At 33.3% G+C, this 22,008-nt stretch overlaps 2 protein-coding genes across 7 annotated transcripts; one reads left to right on the forward strand and one right to left on the reverse strand.

Moving 5' to 3' along the window:
• Positions 1 to 4,183: 4,183 nt before the first annotated feature.
• Positions 4,184 to 11,504, reverse strand: LOC133687938 (uncharacterized). 5 transcript variants are annotated; one of them, XR_009841066.1, is made up of 6 exons: positions 11,322 to 11,504; positions 8,292 to 10,484; positions 5,527 to 5,621; positions 5,361 to 5,420; positions 4,653 to 4,746; positions 4,184 to 4,529 (listed from the first exon to the last, which is right to left on the reverse strand). XR_009841066.1 is itself a non-coding variant. In XM_062107293.1 (2 exons), exon 2 carries the CDS (start codon positions 10,482 to 10,484, stop codon positions 8,403 to 8,405), a length of 2,082 nt encoding a protein of 693 aa, XP_061963277.1. In that variant the 5' UTR covers positions 11,322 to 11,504; the 3' UTR covers positions 8,151 to 8,402. The 5 variants fall into 5 exon arrangements, 1 of the variants encoding a protein (XP_061963277.1); XR_009841064.1 differs by having other exon boundaries at positions 5,361 to 5,621; XR_009841063.1 differs by lacking the exons at positions 5,361 to 5,420; positions 5,527 to 5,621.
• Positions 11,505 to 17,455: 5,951 nt separating this feature from the next.
• On the forward strand, positions 17,456 to 21,060 carry LOC133689724 (ubiquitin-conjugating enzyme E2 variant 1D-like). 2 transcript variants are annotated; one of them, XM_062109725.1, is made up of 4 exons: positions 17,456 to 17,777; positions 19,146 to 19,285; positions 20,063 to 20,188; positions 20,702 to 21,060. In XM_062109725.1, exons 1-4 carry the CDS (start codon positions 17,750 to 17,752, stop codon positions 20,840 to 20,842), a joined length of 435 nt encoding a protein of 144 aa, XP_061965709.1. In that variant the 5' UTR covers positions 17,456 to 17,749; the 3' UTR covers positions 20,843 to 21,060. The 2 variants fall into 2 exon arrangements, with proteins under 2 accessions (XP_061965709.1, XP_061965708.1); XM_062109724.1 differs by having other exon boundaries at positions 17,464 to 17,712.
• Positions 21,061 to 22,008: the final 948 nt, after the last annotated feature.

Raw genomic sequence — 22,008 nt, forward strand, 5'->3', positions numbered from 1 at the left:
TGCCACCTGGATTCAAAGATTCGATCCGTCCGTGGAAAATGTACCTCCCCCCCCCATGCTGTTTAGGTTTGTGATGCCTATTATGTGCGATGACTTTTTTTTATTGTTTTTATTATTGCTGCCTAACTAAAATTTAAGGCGATGACCCCAAGCTCGCTTTGAGACTATCTTTTGCCATAATTTTTTTAAAAAATTTAAATTTTAGATCAAAACATTAAAATATCCGTATAAAAAACTCAAAATAAATTAATTTAAAATAAAAAAATTTAATTATTTACAAAAACACTTCTGTACCGTGATTACTCCATCTCCACGCACGCTAGTGTTTATCAAAGGAAACGAGTCACGTGGAGCTCATAATAATTCTGATTTCAAACCTAATTAATTAAAGCACAACCATATATTATGAAACGTAATGAAATTAATGTACTATATATATGTCCCTTTCTACCTTGACCGAGGAAGGAAGGGGCGTGCCAAGGGATATATATAATTCTAATGGAATAAATTAATTTACTGTACGTTTTTTTAATTCAATGATTTACATCCAAATCAACGAGTAATTAAGACCGAATTCTAATATATTCATAAATGTATTTAATGATGTATGTATGCATGTATCACATGCATGGCAAGAAATGACAATCTTTCGTTCTTCCTTGCATGTGATATGATGAATCATTTGGAACTGCATGCCCAGATAAATAAATTAGAAGATCAGGGACGAAATGAAATAGTAGAGATTATTTAAGGGAAATAGAAGAAATACAGTAAACTAGGAGGATGTTTCTGATATTTATCAAGACTTCCAAACAGAAAGCAGGTCACGTATGGATGGAGATGGAGATGGAGATGGAGATGGGGAGTAGTGTAGTTCTCTTCTTCTCTCTGGGTGCTGCCATTTCTTTTCTTTGCTTTAAATTTATAGTGCACTGTTGGGCATTAAAATATTTTTCCTTTTATTTGGTTGACATTTAATTTCTTGGTGTTTTCTATTAAATTCTTAGGTGGTGATATTGGCTTTTTCTTGAAAAATTACCCTCTGGGATCTCCCTGCGGTCTATTTGCTCTCTCTCTCTCTCTCTCTCTCTCTCTCACACACACACACACACACACACGCTTACCGACCCCCCCTCCTCCTCTAATTAAAGCAATCAATGAATGAATGCATGCATGCTTGCTTGCTTGCTGCACTTTGTAATTGCATTATTTACTCTTATTTTTTTCCACTTGTGAATACTCCTTGGGATTTTTTCCATTCATTAATACATTTCCTGGCCTCAATAATTTACACTCTTCTTCTACCAATACTTCAATTCAATTCTCTCTCTCTCTCTCTCTCTCTCTACACCTTCCACCTCTCCCCCATAATTAAGTTTAAAGTTTTTAAATTAACCCCACCTCTCTCTCCCTTCATCTCCCTGTATATAATGGCCTCAGATGTCCAGAACCACCAGCACCGGCCCCGGGTTCATGTTGATGGTGCTAGTCTTGATTCAAGCCTAGCCACTCACCCTTCATCTTCTTCGTAATACTACTAGCCTCTCCTCTCCACGTTTTCAATTAGAAGAGCCCTCTCCTCTTCCCTCGGGCTGGCAGAAGTTCCTTGACGTTAAGGTAACATATATAAATAATATACGTGACTCCTTTGGACAAGCCATAACTTGCCTTTTGCGGTCTTTCTACAAAGGCAGAACTCTTTCTGTTGGGCTCTTACAAAACTCGCTCCTGCTTTTTAATCAATCTCTGTTCGTGTTTTGTTTCTGACGACTGACAGGTGTGATATACTACAGAAACAATACGCCAAAGATGAGTCGAAGAAATGGTAGCCTCCCAAAGCTTGACCTCAAGCTGAACCTCTCACCACCAAGGGTGAACCCAAGAGTGGAGTCCCCAGGCAGATCGGCAACAGTGTCACCAACATCCCCACCAAGCTCATGTGTGTCGTCAGAGAGGAGCCACGATGACGCTCTTAGATACTCTAGCAGCCCTGAAGCTACATCCATGGTGCTTGTGGGATGCCCGAGGTGCCTCATGTATGTGATGCTCTCTGAAAATGACCCTAAATGCCCCAAATGCAAGAGTACAGTGCTGCTTGATTTCCTCCATGATAACACCACCACCACCACTTTGAAGACAAGGAGGAGCTAGAGTAGTGCTCTCAAGCTCCCTTTTTAGCTAATTCTGCCGCTATTAAATTAGGACTCTTACAGCCGCTCTCTCTCGTTAATCTTCTTTCTATCTCAGGTAGTGCTCTACCTGCGCTCCACTTTTTAGCTGCTTGATTGCATGTTACAAGGGCTAAATATGAAAAACAAAAGAAGTGGAGTGCCGATAGCACTACTGCTCTTTTTGTTTCAAACTGTTTTAATCGTAGAACATAGAATATGGGCCATATGGGCACAGATTGGTGTCTCTGTTTCTTTCTGGTTTCCCATCTTTGGCAGAAGAGTATAAACTAGTTAACAGCAGCTGCTGCCCAAATCTTCCTATGAAATGTTTGGTATTCCATGATTTCCTTTCATCTATTGTTTTTCCGGGCTTTATATTAATACTCTGTATCCAAACACAGCAAGCCCCATCATCACTTCCTACTAAATTATGTGAAAGTGCATAATCAGTGAATTTACTTGGGACCCAAAACAGAGGTAAATCGGTCACAAGTGCAGATTTTTAGTACTTGAAAGTAGTTTTCAAAGATGACATGGGGTAGGATTCGGGTCCCACGCAGTCATGATTATAAGCCCCTGCCATGCCCAAGTGATCTTGTATTGCAAGGAACTTAAGAGCTATTTGACTCCGAGGAGCCGAACCATATGCTCAATAGCCCATGTTCACCAAATCACCAAAGGAAGAATGACACGCTGATTCCAAAAGGATAGAGAAACAGAGCAGGTGTCTTGCAGGCGTAAACCGTAATTAGGAAACCTCAAAGAATTCTCCTAAAACTCACAATCCCAATACACTATTATATGTTTAAGGCATGCTATTGGGAAGTGACTAATTATCTATGAAATGGTAAAATCTTTCTTTCCCCAGTTATACAATTGAGTTCCACTATATAAAGAACCCTCTAACGGTCTTCTTCCAATATTGCTAGAAAGTTGAAATCATCCATGACCAGAGATAGAAGTAAACCCAAGATGCACCTTCACCTAAACATGCCATCTTAACATAGTAATCAATAACAACATACATCTCTAATGACACTGATTCACATATAATATAACTATAGGCCAAACTTCAAAAGCTTGTGTTTAGGGCAAAAAACAAAAAGAGAAGAGAAGGATAGTTGGGTAAATGAAGAGGGGAATGGGTGGCTCGAGCATTGAAAAAAGGAGGACTATACTAGATTGAAAGACCATTAAAAACACATAAATGCAAGAGTAATTGAGACAGTTGAGAATAATGAAGCGTATTGCGTCAGATGACAAATACAAATTTAATTTCACCTTCATCCCTCTCTATTTTGCCTCTCTGTTCTTTTTCTTTTTATCTTTGCTTTCCTTTTCCATTACTAACTCTACTCATCACTCACAAAATGCCACCTTTCAAGCGCCATGCTCTCATTTTGGTGAATCCTCCACCTTGTGTCCGTGTTCTCCCCTTTTAATTCTCCTCCTTTCCTTCTTTCCAAATCATCCTTCCTTTACTCAACATGCTCTGTAACCTCTCTCTCTCTCTCTCTCTCTCTCTCTCTCTCTCATGTTGTTACTGTTGAGATTTTACATTAAGAAAACACACGGAATATGCGAAAGACCATAAAAGCCACCTTATCCCATGTTAAATACCCAATATTTAAAAGGTTATAGAAAAAGAAATGGCGAGAGACGTTCAAATCCTCAACTTGTATTGTATTGTATGGTATACCATAAAAGCTTTATTGCGAGGTTGAAATAACCCTTAAACAAATGGGGGGAAAAATCAGAGTCAAAGAATTTAGGTCATCCAGACATCAGAATGATGCAAGGAATAGAATAGTCATGTGGTCACGAACACGCAGAGAGACACAAGAGAAGCCGCGCTCTAAAATGAATGCAAGGGGCCACAAGCACAACAACACAAGGCATGCATAGTTAAGCCTGCATGGGCTTAATTAAGTGGTTTATTTGGGAGAAGAACAACGAATGACTAATTATGGAAATAAGTCACTCTCTACATTAACAAATTTAGAAGCAGTAAATTTCAGACCAAAGCACTCAATTTATAAATATATATTTGTCTCTGTTTTCTCAAAGAAAAATCTAATACAAATCTAGAGAGAAAATAAATCCATGCCAAATCTAGGGATGACAATCTAAGTTCAGGATTTATCATTCTAATCACATCACATCCCTATCTGTTGTTTCTGAATTTTCATCCATATCCAATCATCCATCCTTGTGAACGAAACCCCACATGCTGGGAACAAATAATTGCTATTTCTTTCTAGTGTGCTTGACGATTACTGCTGATCATAGCCCGGGAACATTCTGTTTTCTTTTTCACTCAAGGTGGATCGAGATACAAGGATATTAACAATGCTTATCCTACAGGAGGAATCAGCTCATTATGTCCACTAAAAGGAAATTTTCATTTCATGATAGTATAATGCAAAAGGCATTCATGATCAACAAGTCTCTGATAAAGCAGCAGTAAGCAAAAGATCCTACCTCACAGGAGACCATAGCAAATCAAATGCTAAACTAGCCAGCGGATACATGGAATCCTCAAATTATTAGTCAAAATGCGGTGTCTATATAGTACCTGCAGCAATTCAAGATCAACATAAGTTCAGACTGGGAAACAAACCAAAGCTTATAAAAGAAATTACATTTGGATTCACAATAAGCTATCTTTTTTTTTCCCTTCTTTGACAAATAGCCAACCTGCAGCTGAAAAAGAATCTTCCACGTTATCCCTAATTTAGTCAAAGGAGTAAACAAGAAAACAAAATTAAGCATTCAATTGCTCCATAAAAACGTCTGATCAATCTTTTAATCAGCAAAACAAGATAAAAATTCAGTGTCTATATTTCAAAGACTTCTATTATAAGGGAGCATCCCCGCTTCACTTCAGTTAAGAAAGCATTAATCTTCACGTGGCAGGTGTCAAGATATTGCAAATTACTTTTGACTCCAGAAGCCCAAGCAGTTGTCGAAATTTGGTGCTCGGGTGAAACTGACATACTTTTATCTATAATGAGTTTGCCTTCGGTTTCAAGTTTTATTTCACCTGCTAAGTCATGGCAAATCTGTGAAATCGCATAGAACATCTGATTTCTAAACTTCATTGCTGAAGCCTGAAGAAGCATTTTGCATAGGCAGAAGAGACCAAGAAAAGGAACACTTCAATATTCAAAGGGAAAAGGAAAAATTCACCTTACAAAAACAACAGCTCTAAACCGAGAAGAGCTTTCAATTTTCTAAATGATGGATAATCTGAGCTCAAAAAAACACAGCAACAGAGAGATGATGATAATTAGAAGTCCACCACTCGGGGTGAAGGGGTGACCATATTTCAAATTTGACGTTCACACACAAATACCAGCAGTTCTTGAACCAAATGTAAAAGAGATTGCAAGAAGCTGGCACTTTTCTCCAAACCAAGTGTTATGCTGTGACTGTGAGCACGTCTAAAATCTGGTATTCAAGCAGTCAATCAAAACATTTGTTAGCTCAGCATTTACTTCCAATCTCTGCTAAATTATTTCTTTCAAGACTACATGATTTGAGCAGAATTAAGTGAATCCAATCATCTAATATGATGAAATATCGTATTCTTTGTTCAATGTGAAAACCAAAATCCAAGTTATCCAACTATTCATGCTCACGCTTTTTGCATGCTAATTTTTCAGTCATATTTAGAGGGTGAGGAGAACTGTCAACAATATGATGGGACTCTAATCTCTTGGAAGATGAGAGCGAAAATGAGCGCAAACACAAGAATGAGCTTGTAGCCTAACCAAAAGATCTCATGCTACTGGAATCAAGAAGCAAAAACAACACTCTCTGCAAAATCCAAAAACCTAGCAGAAGAGGGAGAACCTTCACCCAAAAACAAACTGATCATACAAGTTATGAGGAAAAGGCAAAACTGAGGGCACCAGAAAAGAATAGCATAGAGAAAGCATCCATGCTGAGGAAATCAGATGACAAGGCTGGTGCGACAAGTCTTTGTTTCTCTTTGAACCAGATCCACCTGCAACTAAACAAAATCACACTCCATTTTCTCTCATATTTATTGAAAAATTATGGACGACAATGAACTGCTCCACTAATTATACATTTAATTAGCAAATGTGATAGGTCAAAGGTCCTTCCTGAGAGATGCACTGCACGGAAGTGTTCCGGACACATAGGTTCACACGTATATCCCCGACACAGAGGTTCACGCGTATAACTCTCCAGGTAGTTTTTCAGATATTTCAAAATCAGTTCTTACCACCCCCACTGATCCTAAATTAGTCACCAACACACAAATAATAGTTTTTGAATGCCACACACTGCTTAGCCTCCTATATTTGATGCACCCACATAAATTCATGCCAAGTACCGTACCATTCGAACAACAGTGTAATATCTATTCCTCGACTGTCAATAAGGCAGGTGAGCCAAGCAGTGAAGGACCAGTTTACAGCCCACAAATTGATTCAGCTCATCAAGGTCCCTGCCCTTGACCCTCGTCAAAATGTAGACCAAATCCAGCAGAGAGACAGACTCAAACCTTTCTTTAATTGAATATTGCAACAGACATGTAAGATAAGAAGAACTTGTAATGCAACTTCCTCATCCATAATACATCACCAATTTTATCTGCACGTACTGCATTACAAGCTTAAACCAAGCAATCATCAAGACTTCATTTCTACATATTGACTACTCAATTCCACATTCAAAAACAACATTAAAACAAAATAACCGTACAAAAGTACACATGTAATACACAATCACTGGATATGGCTTTTCGTATCTCTTGCATTATGTAAAATGGCATTAACTGGAAGGACAATTGTGATTTTAACAAAGAAACACGTTAAGCTTGAGAAAAGCCAACGAACTAGTAACAGGTCCCATAAAACAATTCCAATATTACTATTACTACCTCCACCCGCCCCTTCTAGTTTTCATTTACAGTTTCAATGAAGTTGCCCCCCGACAGAGGGTCTTCAAAATTAAAAATAATTCATTTCTCAAATGTTCACTCTAAATTTTGTCCCCTTCTTTTTTTAAAGATTACGTTTTTATATGCAACTAGTAAAGCTAAAAGCTAAGGCAAATCTGAAGAAATTTAGCTAAAGGTTGCTCAATTTGAAACCTGTGGACCTAATGATGGGTAATCACAGAATTAAAAATATTTCCAAACCTTCCTGAAAGCATATTTAAATGAAGACATTGAAAACTGATCTTTCACTGATCTTAATCTCCCCTTTTTAGGTAAAGTTAATCCCCTTTTTAGGTAAAGTTAAGAGTTCAAGAATCTCAAGTCTCAACACCAGTAGCACACACTGAAAGTAAACATCTTGATGGATTGGAGATTGGGTGGGTGCATTCCAAATATGGAAAAATCCTAAAATCTCTACCTTCCTTTCTGTAAAGGCAAAGTCTTTGTTCTATAACATCTCAAAAAATAACAACACAGAATTTTTCCATGCACACTCCATACCTCATCCTAATAAGTCTCAACTTGTGAATTTAACAAAGTTGTGATTTTATCATATGTGCAAACTAAAGTAAGCTAAACTGCACTGCAAAAACAAAAGCATGCACTGTCTTGGCACAGACATTTTCAACAACCATTTATCGTAAAAGCCATTCCAATTATCTCCATTCATTATTATACAATGCATACCAATGATATACAAGGGGAAATGAACACCATTATAAAACAAAATTTTGACCAAATTAGTAATGGTTTCCTCCCTACGCCCAGCAGAGACATCTGAAATAGTTTCTGGACGCCCACACAACCTATTCCATTCAATTTCACATACTGAATCAAGGCTTAAGTTGCTACATCTCTTCAATGAACATTGCATGTCATGAGGGTGTAATCTTTGCAACTACAATGTTACAGCAAAACCTATATTGACAGGATCGAATCTCATCTCAGGCTAGAACAAGTCTGAAGAATAAATCCATGAATTTAACATGGACACCAAAAGAAGCTCATTGAATCAGGAAAAAAAAAACTAAATTAATTTTCATTTCTGAACTATCACAGCTTAACATTGCAGCTCAAAGTCAACCTTCAAAATACAATCATATTATAAATGCTGAAAGTTCAATATAATTTTCATTCTGCATATTTACCTGTTCAACTCTTCTGCTCAAAATAAGAGCAGGGCTAGATTCACGATGTGTCCAAAATGCTGAGGTTCTAAGAAGGCAAAAATAAATCCACATTTTGACAAACAAAACCTTTCACAGGTTCTCTTGATGTAATTCTCCCCAACCACTACTGCTTCTAATATATTTGTCAACAATACCAAATTCCCTATTCTGATCAACCCGCCTAGCATAGTTCTCAATGGAGATAAGGCCCTTCTTCAACCTCCTGTAGTGGATGATCTCCCATGGCCACAAGCGAGCAGAACCAAAGTACGCCTCAGCAGGCAAAGGCTTTTCATTCTCATCTTGACAACCAAGGCCATAGTGCTTCAGCACACTGCTCAACTCCCCTGCAGAAATGCTTGATGAGTGGAAGGATGATGAGCTGGCAAGAGCTTCTGGGTCCAATTTCTTCAATGGAACTTGCACATGCTCAGTTTCAAATGTATCAGAATTTTGACATTCCATCTCTAACACAGGCTCCAGAGAGAGATTTCCAGCAGCAAGTGTGCCTTCCTCTGACAGTATTTGTGTGCTTGAATTAGTTGCTTTGTGCAATGAATTGGACATCATTAGGCAGTCATCATTATCCTTCTGAAGAGGCTGATATTTTTCCATTTCAGTGTCTGCTTTGGACGATGACACTGCATTGTCATTCACAGCAACCGTCTTCAATCCATGTTTATCACCCTGCAAGCCAGTTTCACCTTCTACTGGTTGCACTTCTTCAATAAAAACCTCCTTGGATTCAGGTGTTGTAGCATTATCTGATGAGCCTTTCATGATCAGCTGTACCTTATTTGAAGAGGACGGCAAAGCTTGACCAAGTGACACGGACAAGGATAGGGATGTAGGAGATATTGATCTTGACATGGTTTTAGAACTTTGGGATCTAGAATAGAGTGATGTTGAGCCAGACCTTAAGCTGGAAGATACTGATTTTGATCTAGAGTGGGAGTGAGACCTTTGCAGCTGCTTAGAGGAATGAGATGTAGAATGCAATCTAGATGTGGTGTTGTCAGAATGCAGAAAAGATGAAGTTGATCGTCTCCCTTTCTTTGTGCCATGTCTTTTTGGAGATTCCATTTCCTTCCTACTTTGTCTTTTCCTTTCATACTCCTTTTTACAGGACCAATCAGTTTCCTTTGATACAGCAGATCTTCCATTCCTTGTCACTTCTTCATGCCTTCCTGAACCAGATGATTCTTTATCATTCTTGAGTCTCCTTCCTGGTATAGCATCTCTACTTGACTGGAGCTTTTCCCATGACCTGGATCCATTTTTTTCTGGATCGCCTTTACCTCTACCACTTCTATGGATGTCATCAGTGTGCCTACTGTCAAACCTAGTGACATTTCTCCGTGAAGCATTTTCCTGGGGACAATTGCGCATTTTGTGACCAGAGCCTCCACATTTGTAGCAAGTTTCCTGGGATTTTACATCACTAAGACGGTTTAAAGTTGCATCGCTGGTGTGATCCCCCCCTGCATTCTCTTGAGAGCTTTGTAAAGCAAGAGTACCGCCAGAATAAGCCTTCTGAAGATTTTCATCATTGTTTCTCCTATCAAAACCTTCATAAGGATCATATCTATCAAATTCTACCCCATTTTCAACACCAACTTCATTTGGTGGGTTATGGAATTGCTCACCCCATCTATCATTGTCCATTGGGTCAGGTCCAACCCTACCTCTTTCATCTAGAAAATCTTCTCTATAACCCTGATGTTCTTTGTTGGTGTGATCTTCAATGTCATCCTGGTGGTTAACTATCTCTTCCTGGTGCATGTCTGCAGAACTAGGTATTCTGCTATTCCTATCTGCTTGAGTAAAACTCAACCTATAATCTTGCTGATCATTGGAACCCAATTTTCTTTTAACATGATCTCCTCCTCTGTCAGAATTCCCACCATGCTGTGGCTCATAAGATCTAGCAGTCCTTGCAAATCTTTTAAGTGGTCTAGGCTGTTTATTTGACCATGAGAGAGTTAGTGGTTTCCCACAAATGCTCCTCTTATGTAGTGCTCTCAAAGCTTTTTCTGCATTTGGAGGGAATTCATATACCACAAACCCATATCCATCTTTCATTCGTACATTACACCGACCAAACCTTTGGAAGACACGCTCAAGTTCATCTCTACGAATGTGAGACGATAAGTTGCCAATATGCAATGACATCTGCAGCCAAATTTTAAAAACTCAGATAGAAATATACACTTGATTAACTTAAAAACACGCACATGAAGACACAGCATGCTGAATTCAAAGCCCCCTGCCCCTCAAAAAAAAAATTAAAAACAAGAAAAGCACATGCAGAAGCTACAAGTTCCTCGAAATAAAGTTATGCCATTTCCTTGCAATGTACTCCTAATTGATGATACATTACCATGATGTATCAGCTCATGTATAGCGTAAGGCAACATCAATAACAGAACTAATGTATCTGCCTTATTAAAAAATAAATAAACTACATTTCTTTACTCAAAAAAGCATTCCTTACTATCCTCGAAACAGAATATTATTCCCTATAATAACCCAACTCTCTTTCTATCATTTTAATAAAAGCTTTATTACAAAACACTCTGTCAAAAAAAAAAAAAACAGGAATCCTTTTTTTTTTTTCCTTTTCAAGGTACTTAAACCCAAGTTTTTAACATTTAACACATAAAAACACACGCTGTCTCCACACTTCATCTCAACCCTGTCGCAAAAATCTCTTTATATACAAATTTTGTGTAAACTGTCTTTTAATAGCTCAGAATCGTGTTTTTTTTCCTTTAAATTTCCATAAACATGTGAAAAAATCAAGAGAAATACAACTTTACAAGACTATATTTTTTTACAAGCAATAAAACAATCCGAACCATACAAACAGGATATCGAACCAGAAAATCTGGAAACAATAACGAGGAGAAATTAAACAAGCTGCGAAGCATTTCATCAAGCGTCTGGTAGGCAAAAAAGAAGATGAAAATAAAACAGAAGAGAGAGTAAAATAGAGTAAGAAATAAATACCGGTGGAGATTAGAGAAGGAACCAAGGAATTGTTGTTCTTGAATCTTCACTGTTCCGGTCTTTTCTCTCTCGACTCAAGCGTTGTCGATTCGAATTAGAAACGCTTACTGGTTTTGGCTTGTGTTGTTTTTAGATTTTTGGTTTTGGCTTTCGCTTTTTTTGTTCTGGAGACGTGCTGCGTTTTTATTGGCAGGTATAGACCCAGTTTGTTACAGGGTTAAAAAGTATTTTTATAACTTTTTTATTTTAAATTTTTTTAATATATTATTATTTAAAAAAATATTATTTTAATATATTTTCAAATAAAAAATACTTTATAATATAATCTTAATTACAGATATTACAAAGTAAAGTGAGATAGAATTTGAATCTTTATTTGTAGAGCGTGTTTATGAGTGTGGTTATAATTATATATTTTTAAAACACAAAAATAAACAGTATGAGAAAATATTAGTAATTAAACTTTTTATTTTAATTTTTTTTTCTACAAACTTTAAATTAGTTTGAAAGTTATTATATCTTTGAGAATTTTTTTTATATCAACTTTATCATTTAATTCACGTCAAAATTATTTTTTTCATCATTTTTAAAACTTTCTATAGAAAATTATTTTATATATATATATAAGAAAAAAATGTCATTTTATAAAAAGAAAAATTAACACTTCTCATTAAGAATATTAACAAAAGTCTTTAATAGAGAGATCAAAATGATTTGATAATAAAACTGATACCGGAAATAGTTTACGTGTGAGCTTAACACTTTCCTAATAATTTGTTGGTATACTTGAGATTTGCCTTTATTTTTCAGTTTTACTCTTTATTATGTTTACATTTTAGGTTTTGTTTCTCTTCACTGCTTCCTGTTAAAATTGGTCAACGTGTTGTTGTTGCATTGCAATTCCATGGTTGTGGAGTGTTTTTAAAAAAATTTAAAAAATTTTTATTTTATTTTTATTTTAAATTAATATATTTTTTATATTTTTAGATTATTTTAATATACTGATATTAAAAATAATTTTTAAAAAATAAAAAAATATATTATTTTAATATATTTTAAAATAAAAAATACTTTAAAAACAACATTTATAACACCCTCCTTTTTTTTAAGTAGTGTTTGCTTCGAAGATAAGACCAAACAGCAGACAACAAAATTTGTCCCTACCTTCGTTTATTTGTAAGGAATAAAATAGAACAAAATATAAAAAAATATCTTCATGGAGACTTTTATGTATAAAAAAATTCACTACATCATATATATTTCAAATCTTTTTTATTTTTCCTAATGATTTTTACTTGTTCTTTTTTTTCATTAAATAAAATTATCATAAAATACATAAATAAATATTACTTTAATTTATTAAATAATTCTATTTGATATTTATTTAGTGATACGAGAGCACAAATACAAAGTAAAAGGCAGCCAAAAGTGCCACGTATAAGCTTTTTAAAAAGTAGCAAAAAGTGTCATGTATAAGCTTTTTAAAAAAGAAACAAAAAAAAATAAAACACTTATTTTATTTTATATATAAGATTAATAGATAATTCAATAGAAACTTTATTTAAACACTTAAAAATAATAAAGGAAATAAAGTGGGGGAAGTAAAGTTGATGGATTTGTACTTTGTAGCTAAGCCACGGCAGCATACCTGGGCTCTAGTTTAGGTCCAATTATTATATTTAAAAAAAAATAAAGGTGAGAGAGAAGTTACAGTGCCTATGACATGGTTTTCTATTCATTGAAATAGTATAATTATGATGTTTTTTTGAATAAAAAAAAATCTTGGAACCAGAAATTGAACGCAAAATTGTTTTTTTTATCATTATATAATTATTATTTTTTAAAAAACTGTATGGAGTTAGTTTGGTAATTTTATTTTATTTTATATAATAAAATTACTTGTTTAATTTTAAAATAAAATAATCAAATATCTATTATTTGGAGATATTTTTGAATTTTTAATTTTTTTAGAATAGCATATTATTTTTTATGTTATTGAAGACAAAACCAACAAAACTCTCACTCAAGGGGTTTTTTGTCATTTTCTATTATTTTATTGTAATTTTTAAGGATGTTCAGGGGTATTGTTATAAATTATATTTATTAAATATAATTAAAAAAGCTTGTTGGTGCATGCGCGACATGCGTCACTGTGTGGACAACCCCCGTATTGTTTGGGCAGCGTTTAGGGGGTTGTTCGGTCACTAAACACCATCTTCTGGGGCGACGTTTAAAAGATCTCGACATCCCAATCAAATAAGGCGACATGTATTCCAAGATTCACAACAATTGGCCCCTGTGACAATTTCTTTTTCCCCTTTTCTTCTCTTTTTTCCAACTAGATTTTCACACACAAAAAAAAGTAAAAACAACCATTTAATTTGTTGGTTCTTTAGATTTTATCTCTTTTTTTTATTGTGGTTTTTTTTTAATCTTAAATAATTTAAAGAATTTGGTCCCATTTCTTTATTGCTAATTTTTTGTTTGGAGTCGTTTTTTCAATTGATTTTATTTTATGATTTCACTATTCTTTGCTTTTTTTTTCTATCAAGTTTAATCCATGTTTTTTTTATAGTCAATTTTTTATCCTTGACAAGTTTTTATTTTAATTCATAAATGATTTTATTTTATAATTTCACTCTTTTGTGATTTATTTTCCTATCAAATGTAATTTCAATTTGTTTTGCTTAGACAAGTTTTTTAAATTAAATATTTTTAAATTGGCTCTTAATAAACTTCTAATTGTACCTGAATCCATGGTTTTCTAGTTTGTGAGTATTTAGAATTTTACCAGGTTTAGAATATTTGTTTGGGTTTACTTGGATTTTACAAATATTTTTTAATTTCAACCCCTATGATTTTTTAAATCTTTAAAATTTAGTCCCCTATCTTTTAATTTTTTTATTTTATTTGGCTTTATTTTTTATTTTTTTAAATGCATCATCCTTAGGTTTTTTCTATCAAAATTTATTCTCATTATTTTTACAGTTTTTGCAAGTGTTTTTACAAATTTCTTTACCAATATCATTCATTGAAATTAAATTAATTAAGAATTAAACTTCTTAATTGAATTCAGGTCAAAAAATTCATGAGTTGCAACTTTTAAAAATCAAACCATGTTTAAGAGGTTTGCTAAGTTTGCTTTCTTTTTTTCCTTTTTCTATGTTTTCTTATTTTTGTTATTCTCTTTCTATTTTTGTTATTTTTATGTTTTGATTTTTTTGGGTTAGCCCTCAACAATTTCTTTTTATTCCACCCCATACTATTATTTTTTAGTCTTTTGAATTTGGTTCTCATTTTTTTATTGCAATTTACTTTGTTTGTGATCATTTGTATTGTTTTCTTTCAAACTTCATCATCCTTAGGTTTTTTTCTATCAAATTTTATCTTCATTTTTTTTGTTGTTTTTTTTTCTTTTGCATTTTTTTTAATATTTTTTCGTCATTTCATCTTTCAAAATTAAATTTGTTAAGATATAAGTTTGTTCATTGAACTCACGTTTAAGATTTCACAAGTTACAGGTTTTAGATGTTAGACCAAGTTTATGAGGTTTGTCCGGATTTCACAAGTTTTTGTTTGATTTTTTTTCTCTTTTTTATTATTTTTAATCTATTTCTTGTTTTGTTTTCTTATATTTTGGGTTTCATTCTATTGGCTTAGCCAATTATATTTTTTTTCAATTTCACCCCCTATCATTTTTTAATCTACATATAATTTATCAAATTACAAAGTTTTTCAATTTCATCCCCTATGATTTTTGAATCTTTCAAGTCTGGGACTCATTCTTTTAATTACTATTTATTTTGTTTGAGATTTATTTTTCAAATTTTATCCTCATTCTTTTTGTTGCATTTGCAAGATTTTTTATTAATATTTTTTCAATTATTTCATCCTTCAAGATTAAATTGGTTGATAATTAAGCTTCTTGATTGAACTCGGGTTCAAGATTTAACGAGTTGCACGTTTTTAAGATTAGACAACGTTTTGGAGGTTCGCTTGAATTTTCTTGGTTTTTCCTCATTTTATTAAGCTGATGTTTTCTTCCTTTTCTTTTGAAGTTTTAATTTTTAATTTTTTGTGATTTTCTTTCTATTAAGTTAGCATTGGGTTGTTTGATGATCCATATAGGCTTAGGTATGATTCTTTTTATCTTTTTTTTTATTGCTTTTTTTCTATATTATTTATTTTTGTTTTTTTTTTTGTATTATTTAAACTACTATTGGAACCTACTCCTTTTTTTTTTATTGTAACTAATCCAATTTTCTTTATTTGCATATACTAAATATGTTGTTGGAAATCCAAATCTAGAAACAAATAAAATTCCCCAGGTGGTATGCAAGATCCCTTACAAAAGCCTAAAAATGTTGTTGGGAATTAATTAAAGACTAATCGAAAGATGGAGGGGGAAGAGAATGACCTATATTTGTAGCCTACACGATACAATATTTAGAGCAAGCAAAAACTCAAAATCAAAATTTAGGGTTCTTGATGGATTAATCAAATAGTTGTTGCAACTAGGTCATTAGTGTTTTACAAGCTTTGGTGGATTCACGGTTGGCTCATGACACCCATGGCATTATTAGAAAGGCAATGCTTAAATACCAATTAATTTCGAAGGTAGAAAGGTCCAAGAGGATCGACCTCACATACTCCTTTAGCATATAGTTTGCGATGGAGAGCATGTCTTTCTATCGTGGGATCTTGGGTTAAAAAAATATTGTCAAATAATTTATTTTAAATCATAATTATCATTACATTTCTCAAACATTTAGAGTAGGTTTTTTAATGTGATAGTAATTATTTTTTAAATAACTTTTCGTATCGAAATACATGCCAATAATATTTTTTTTATTTTTTTTGATATCAGGATATCAGAACGATTTAAAACATACAAACTATATTAAATTTTAACAAAAAAAAATTTAAAATTTTTTAAAAACAATTTGAACTGTGTTCCAAACAATTTTTTAATTTATTTTATTAAACTCCATTCACAGCCGCTAATTAAAAAAATAACAAAAAGAGAGTCGCTTTATTATTAAAAAAAAAACACTCTCAAGCCCCGCCGATCACCAACACCGTGCCGGTACCACCCCCTTGCCTTTATGCTATTCCGTCAATTTTTTTTTTCTGGGTCACATAATTTTTCTTATAAGAAAGTAGATTATCCCATATCATCCACCGGGAAATATTGTGTTCACTTCTTATTATTATTTTTTATCTAAAAGATTTTCAACACACCTGAATTAGAACCAAAATTTAAATATTTTTAAAAAATAATTACAATCATACTCAAGGTTTAAATATGCTATTTTTTTGTAGCTATTTTTCGTTATTTATATTGTTATTATTATTATTATTGTTATTATTTTTTGTTTTGTTTATCTGTATTTTTTTGCTTAATATTCATCAATTCTTTTTAAAAATGAGCTTTCATTTTTTCTTTTCTTTAGTTTTTGAATTTCTAACTTAAATGCTTGTTTAATATTATAGTGCATAATATTTTTATAAAAATTTTTTTTACTTAAAAATAAATTAAAATATTTGCTATTATTTTTAACATTATCATATTAAAATAATTAAAAAACACTAAAAAACATAAATTTAATGCATTTTAAGAGAATTATACTTTTAAAAAGTACTATAAAATAAAGTTTTTAAACTTTTAAATCTTATTTGACAAAAAGTATTTTAATTCGATCCGCCATTAATAAACTATTAGCACTCTCGAGTTTCAATCAAAATTAAATTTCTTTGAATAATTTTTAAAATGTAATTTCATAATACTTTAATATATTTAGAAGTGATCCTGTTTGTTTTTATGTTTTAAATTTTTTTTTGAAAAAATTTAAGTGTTTTTTATTTTTAAATTAATATTTTTTTAGTGTTTTTAGGTCATTGTAATATGCTGATATTAAAAATAATTTTTTTTAAAAAATAAAATATTAACTTAATATATATATAAATACTTTAAAAAATAAAGAGAAACACACGCTTAAAATATCACTCCCATGAATTTATCAAAACACTAACCTTAAAATCTTGAAAGTTCAAACAGACCAATCACTAAGACCTAGATTTCCTTAAATGAACAAGCTATGGATAAACTGTTCTCGTGGGGACCTTTTTAAACCCGAAACAACTAATCCCCTTACCACCCGAACCAAGCCTTGTAAGGGTTATTATTGTTTTTCTTGTAAGTTGTAACTTGTTCTCTCCACTTTGCCCAAGTCGCCTTCAGTTTTCCCAAGATTCTCCTCTCCATTTCTGACTCCTCGCCTTCTCCTATTTTCTCCCTTTTGCTTCAACCAGATCTCATCAACACCGACAGACAGAAACCTCAATAGTGAACCATCCATGACGCTTGGCTCAGGAGGATCCAGTGTCGTGGGTTAGCCCTTGATCGATTATTTTTACAACCCACCCCTATGATTTATGCTTTTTTGTTGATATCTTGTAAATTCTGTTCTCGATCTATCTTGATGTGTCTTTTTGTTGGGTTATGTTTACTTCTTTGATTTGGGATTTTGTGTTGGCTGCTAATGATGGAATTTATTTGGGGTTTTAATTGTGTTCTTTTTTTTATTATTATTAAATCTGCTTCTGGGTTGTTTTTATTTGGCAAATTAATGGGATTTTTTAATTTGGCGATTGCAATTTTATGCGGGTCTCTTCTGCTTGAGTACCTTGTCAAGGGTTTGTTGTTTTATGGAAAGTAAAATTTACTGTTCTAATTTGATGAGAGTTATTTGAACATATTCACTTCAGCATATGTTTAGGACTTAGTCCATGGTTGTGACTGATTCATTATCGGCAACGAGTTGTTTGTTGTCTGGTTGGGGCAGAGGAAATAGTTAACGATGTTTTAATGGTGTTTCTGCTCTTATTGGTGTTTTTTTTTTTGTAAGGCGCAACAGAAGAATTTGGAGTTTAAGAAAGTGGAAACACTGTAGGTCTTGGTTTGGTCATTGGTGGATACTGAGGTGTGGTTGTGCATGTGCAGGTTTCTGCAAATTTTTAAAATGTTTAGTTGCTGAGTTAAACTGTTTAGTGTTTTTCTTTGACATCATTCTGATGATATTTTAGCTTTTGTTCTCTGATCAAAGAGTCTTAAAATCTAGATGATGTGATGGAACCATTTGCAATGTTTTAAACTTGAGCAGAATGTTCATGTGGTGACTTTGAAAATGATGTTGGAATTTGAGTTTGCTCAAGCGGGAATGTTTGGATTTACAAAAAAGATTGGGAAGCTAGCGCTCATCTGATTCTTAAGTCTATTTTTCAACATGAATTTTGATTGTTGCTTAGACTAGAGTCTAGAAAATAAAATGGAATTTCAACATTTTAGGTTAGATATTGGACAGCGTGTGTTAGAAACAATCAGTGGCAGCTGGTAGCTGTCTATATGGTGAGAGGCGACTGACCTAATAAGTATGTTTACATAGATAGTCGAAGTGCTTTTTTCCAGAGTTTGCTGGCCTGAACCCATATTTGATCCGATTGTTGCATTACTAACTGGAAGCATCTGGAGCAGTTGATTTATCAAGGATGTTATTGATGGGTTGACATTTGATTCTCAACAGTTTGTTTTATGCCCTTGGTATTTACATATAAACTAGCAGATGCGTTAAACGGGCATGGAATTATTATTGGCTTATGAAAGCATTGGAGTTTGGTAGCGACTTTGTAAAAATCTCTAAATGTTGAACAATTACTTTGGAGCTTGAACTTGTTTAGCATTTTAATTCTAAGTTTTTTTTGGCTTTCTATCTTATCATTGATGTAGAAGATTGGGTGATATTGAGTGTTTGAGTTTCTGTGCAGTCCCTCGGAACTTCAGATTGCTTGAGGAACTTGAACGTGGAGAAAAAGGTATTGGGGATGGCACAGTAAGCTATGGAATGGATGACGGAGATGACATTTACATGCGCTCTTGGACTGGCACTGTAATCGGTCCTCACAATGTAATTTCTTAATTTTTATACTCGTAATTGTTAAAAACTATCCATAGGATGAGACATCATGCTTGTGGAATTGCATGTATATGTAGCAAGTTTGACAATAATACCGGTCTAGTATTATTTCAAACACTGAAAAGAAATATAGCATCTGTATGGATGTTGGGTTTGCTGTTGTTAAAGGTCCAAATTTCCTGTGGTTTTAGTAATTTTAAGGATAGGCTCGTAAAAAATTTGTTGGACACTTAGTTTGCTATTGCTTCGTGGCTGCTTAAGATTCGATTTTGGGTGTAGTCTAATTAATAGGCTTGCTTTAGACTACACAGTCTTTGTGACTTGCATCACAAAAGGTCATACTTGTATTTTCTTTTTATAACTTGTTTAATACAGATGTTGTCCTTCACTAGTCGTGGCAATGAGGTCATTTTGCTCCATTTGTTAGTAATTGTAACACAAATGATGTATCTCTGACCATTGATAAAGGGTGGTGTATTAAATGTTTGAGGTGATGCTAGATCAATTTGCTAACTGACTTAAAATTGTTTGATTTAGTTTGCTTGGGGAATCTCTGAAATAAAGGGGAGAACTTCTCAGATTAAATTGTAACATGTTTAAAGGCAAGGATATAAGCTGCTTAATCAAACAATTGAATTGAACAAAAAAATCTTGTTTTGGTTGATACTTACTGCAGAATGAAATCTATTGTGGCATTTGTGTTAGTGTGTCTTGGCTTCTAACCAATCTGGATGCTTTACAATTTCAATGGCTTCTTTTTTATGTCAGACTGTACATGAAGGGCGAATTTATCAGTTAAAGCTGTTCTGTGATAAAGATTACCCGGAGAAGCCACCAAGTGTTCGCTTTCATTCTCGGATCAATATGACTTGTGTTAACCATGAAACTGGAGTGGTATAGTTGCACACTACTTGCATATTTATCTTATTCCATTTTGCAGTGATTACTTCAGTTTGTTTCATGCTGTAGAGCTGCCTTGGTATCTTGTGTACTCCTTCCATCCGAAAATGTTAGTCCATCACCAAAAGCAGTAAAAATTATAGTTTACCTTCCAAGTTTGAAATAATTAGTATTTGCTAATCATTTTGTAGGGATTGAAACGATATATAAGTAAAAAGTAAAAAATAATATTTGTCTAATTTAATAAATTAATTAGTAATTTTTTCTTCTTCTTTCTGCTTACTGGACGAATAATGGGGACCAAAGGAGTGATTTTTTCCATCATGATATCTGTATGCTTGTTTTTGTTAGTTGCACAGATTGGACCAGGTTCATCCATCACTGCTGATTTTTATATCAGCATTAGTCTACATGCTATAATCATGGGCATTGAACCCAATTTTATTGTTTTTTGGATGGTCTGGTTGAATTGGATTATTAGAAGTTGATAACATTCTATTTCTGCAGGTGGAACCAAAAAAGTTTGGACTTCTCTCAAATTGGCAGCGAGATTACACTATGGAGGACATACTGACACAGCTGAAGAAGGAGATGACAGCACCACACAACCGGAAGCTGGTCCAGCCTCCTGAGGGTACCTACTTCTAGCTTCCAAGGTCATATAGATAATGGAGCATGTTGCTTTTGCAATATTACATATATAGTTTGTAATCCGGTGTTGGTCTCAGGGGAATGCCCTTAAAAAGCTTCCCCAGTTACCTCCCCATGGCTTCATTGACTTGTTGTCTGTCTTCTTTCGTGAAACTGTGTTGAAGGGATGCTGTTTGATTAATGGGATTTATCTGCGTGTCAAATACTTATAAACACCCACCAAGCAGTAATCTTGTTTTAGCTTGGGGGGGGGGGGGGGGGGGGGTGACTATGGGCGTGTCATTTGATCCTTTGCTTGCTTCAAAACAAATGGATCACTACTTTACCTTCATACCTTGCATATTTGATATAGGAAAGGTAGGAAATACAGAGTAGAAACAGTTCACTCACGTAAAGAATAGTTCAATACTAGTTATAAAATCAAAGAGATCACTTATAAAATTAAAGAGATATAGAACTTTCTAAAGATATAAATTTACCCACTACTTTCGAGATAATACAGAGATGAGGGAAGGAGATGCATAACTCAATGTGGTGTTTAAAAGCCAAGTTAAAGATTTTTTTTAATTCAAATTTTAACCAAAGATGCTTAATGCATGGTTTGAATGATTATTTTACACTTGAAACAACCTCTCTTCAAAATTTTAGACTAGCCTTATCAATTTTTTTTTCTTGATATTTCATCCATGTTTTTATTTTATTATTTTGATTTATTTTTAATAATCTATAAAATTATATATATTTTTTAAATTCATCTTTTTATAATTCTTAATTTTTCAGATTTGATTTTCAATGTTTTGATTGCTATTTGTTTTGTTTGGAATCATTCTTTAGGTTTTTTTTTTGTACAATTTCATCTTCATTGGATTTTTTTTCAATTAAATTTGACAACCATTTTTTTATTGTTTTTTTTTTTTTTTGCTTTGGAAAGTTTTTTAAATTGATATAGTTTTTATGATTTCATCATTCGAAATGAAATTGGTTGGGAATTAAGCTTCTTGATTGAACCTGAGTTTAAGATTTCACAGGTTACGAGTTTTCAAGATTAAATCAAATTTAGAAGGTTCATTCACTTTGATTTTTTTTTAATTTGATCATTTTATTTTTTATATAGTTTTACCTTGTTATTTTTTTTACAATTTTCCTTCTATAAGGTTAGTTTA

Source organism: Populus nigra, chromosome 3, assembly GCF_951802175.1.
Source record: "Populus nigra chromosome 3, ddPopNigr1.1, whole genome shotgun sequence".
Taxonomy (NCBI): Eukaryota; Viridiplantae; Streptophyta; class Magnoliopsida; order Malpighiales; family Salicaceae; genus Populus; species Populus nigra.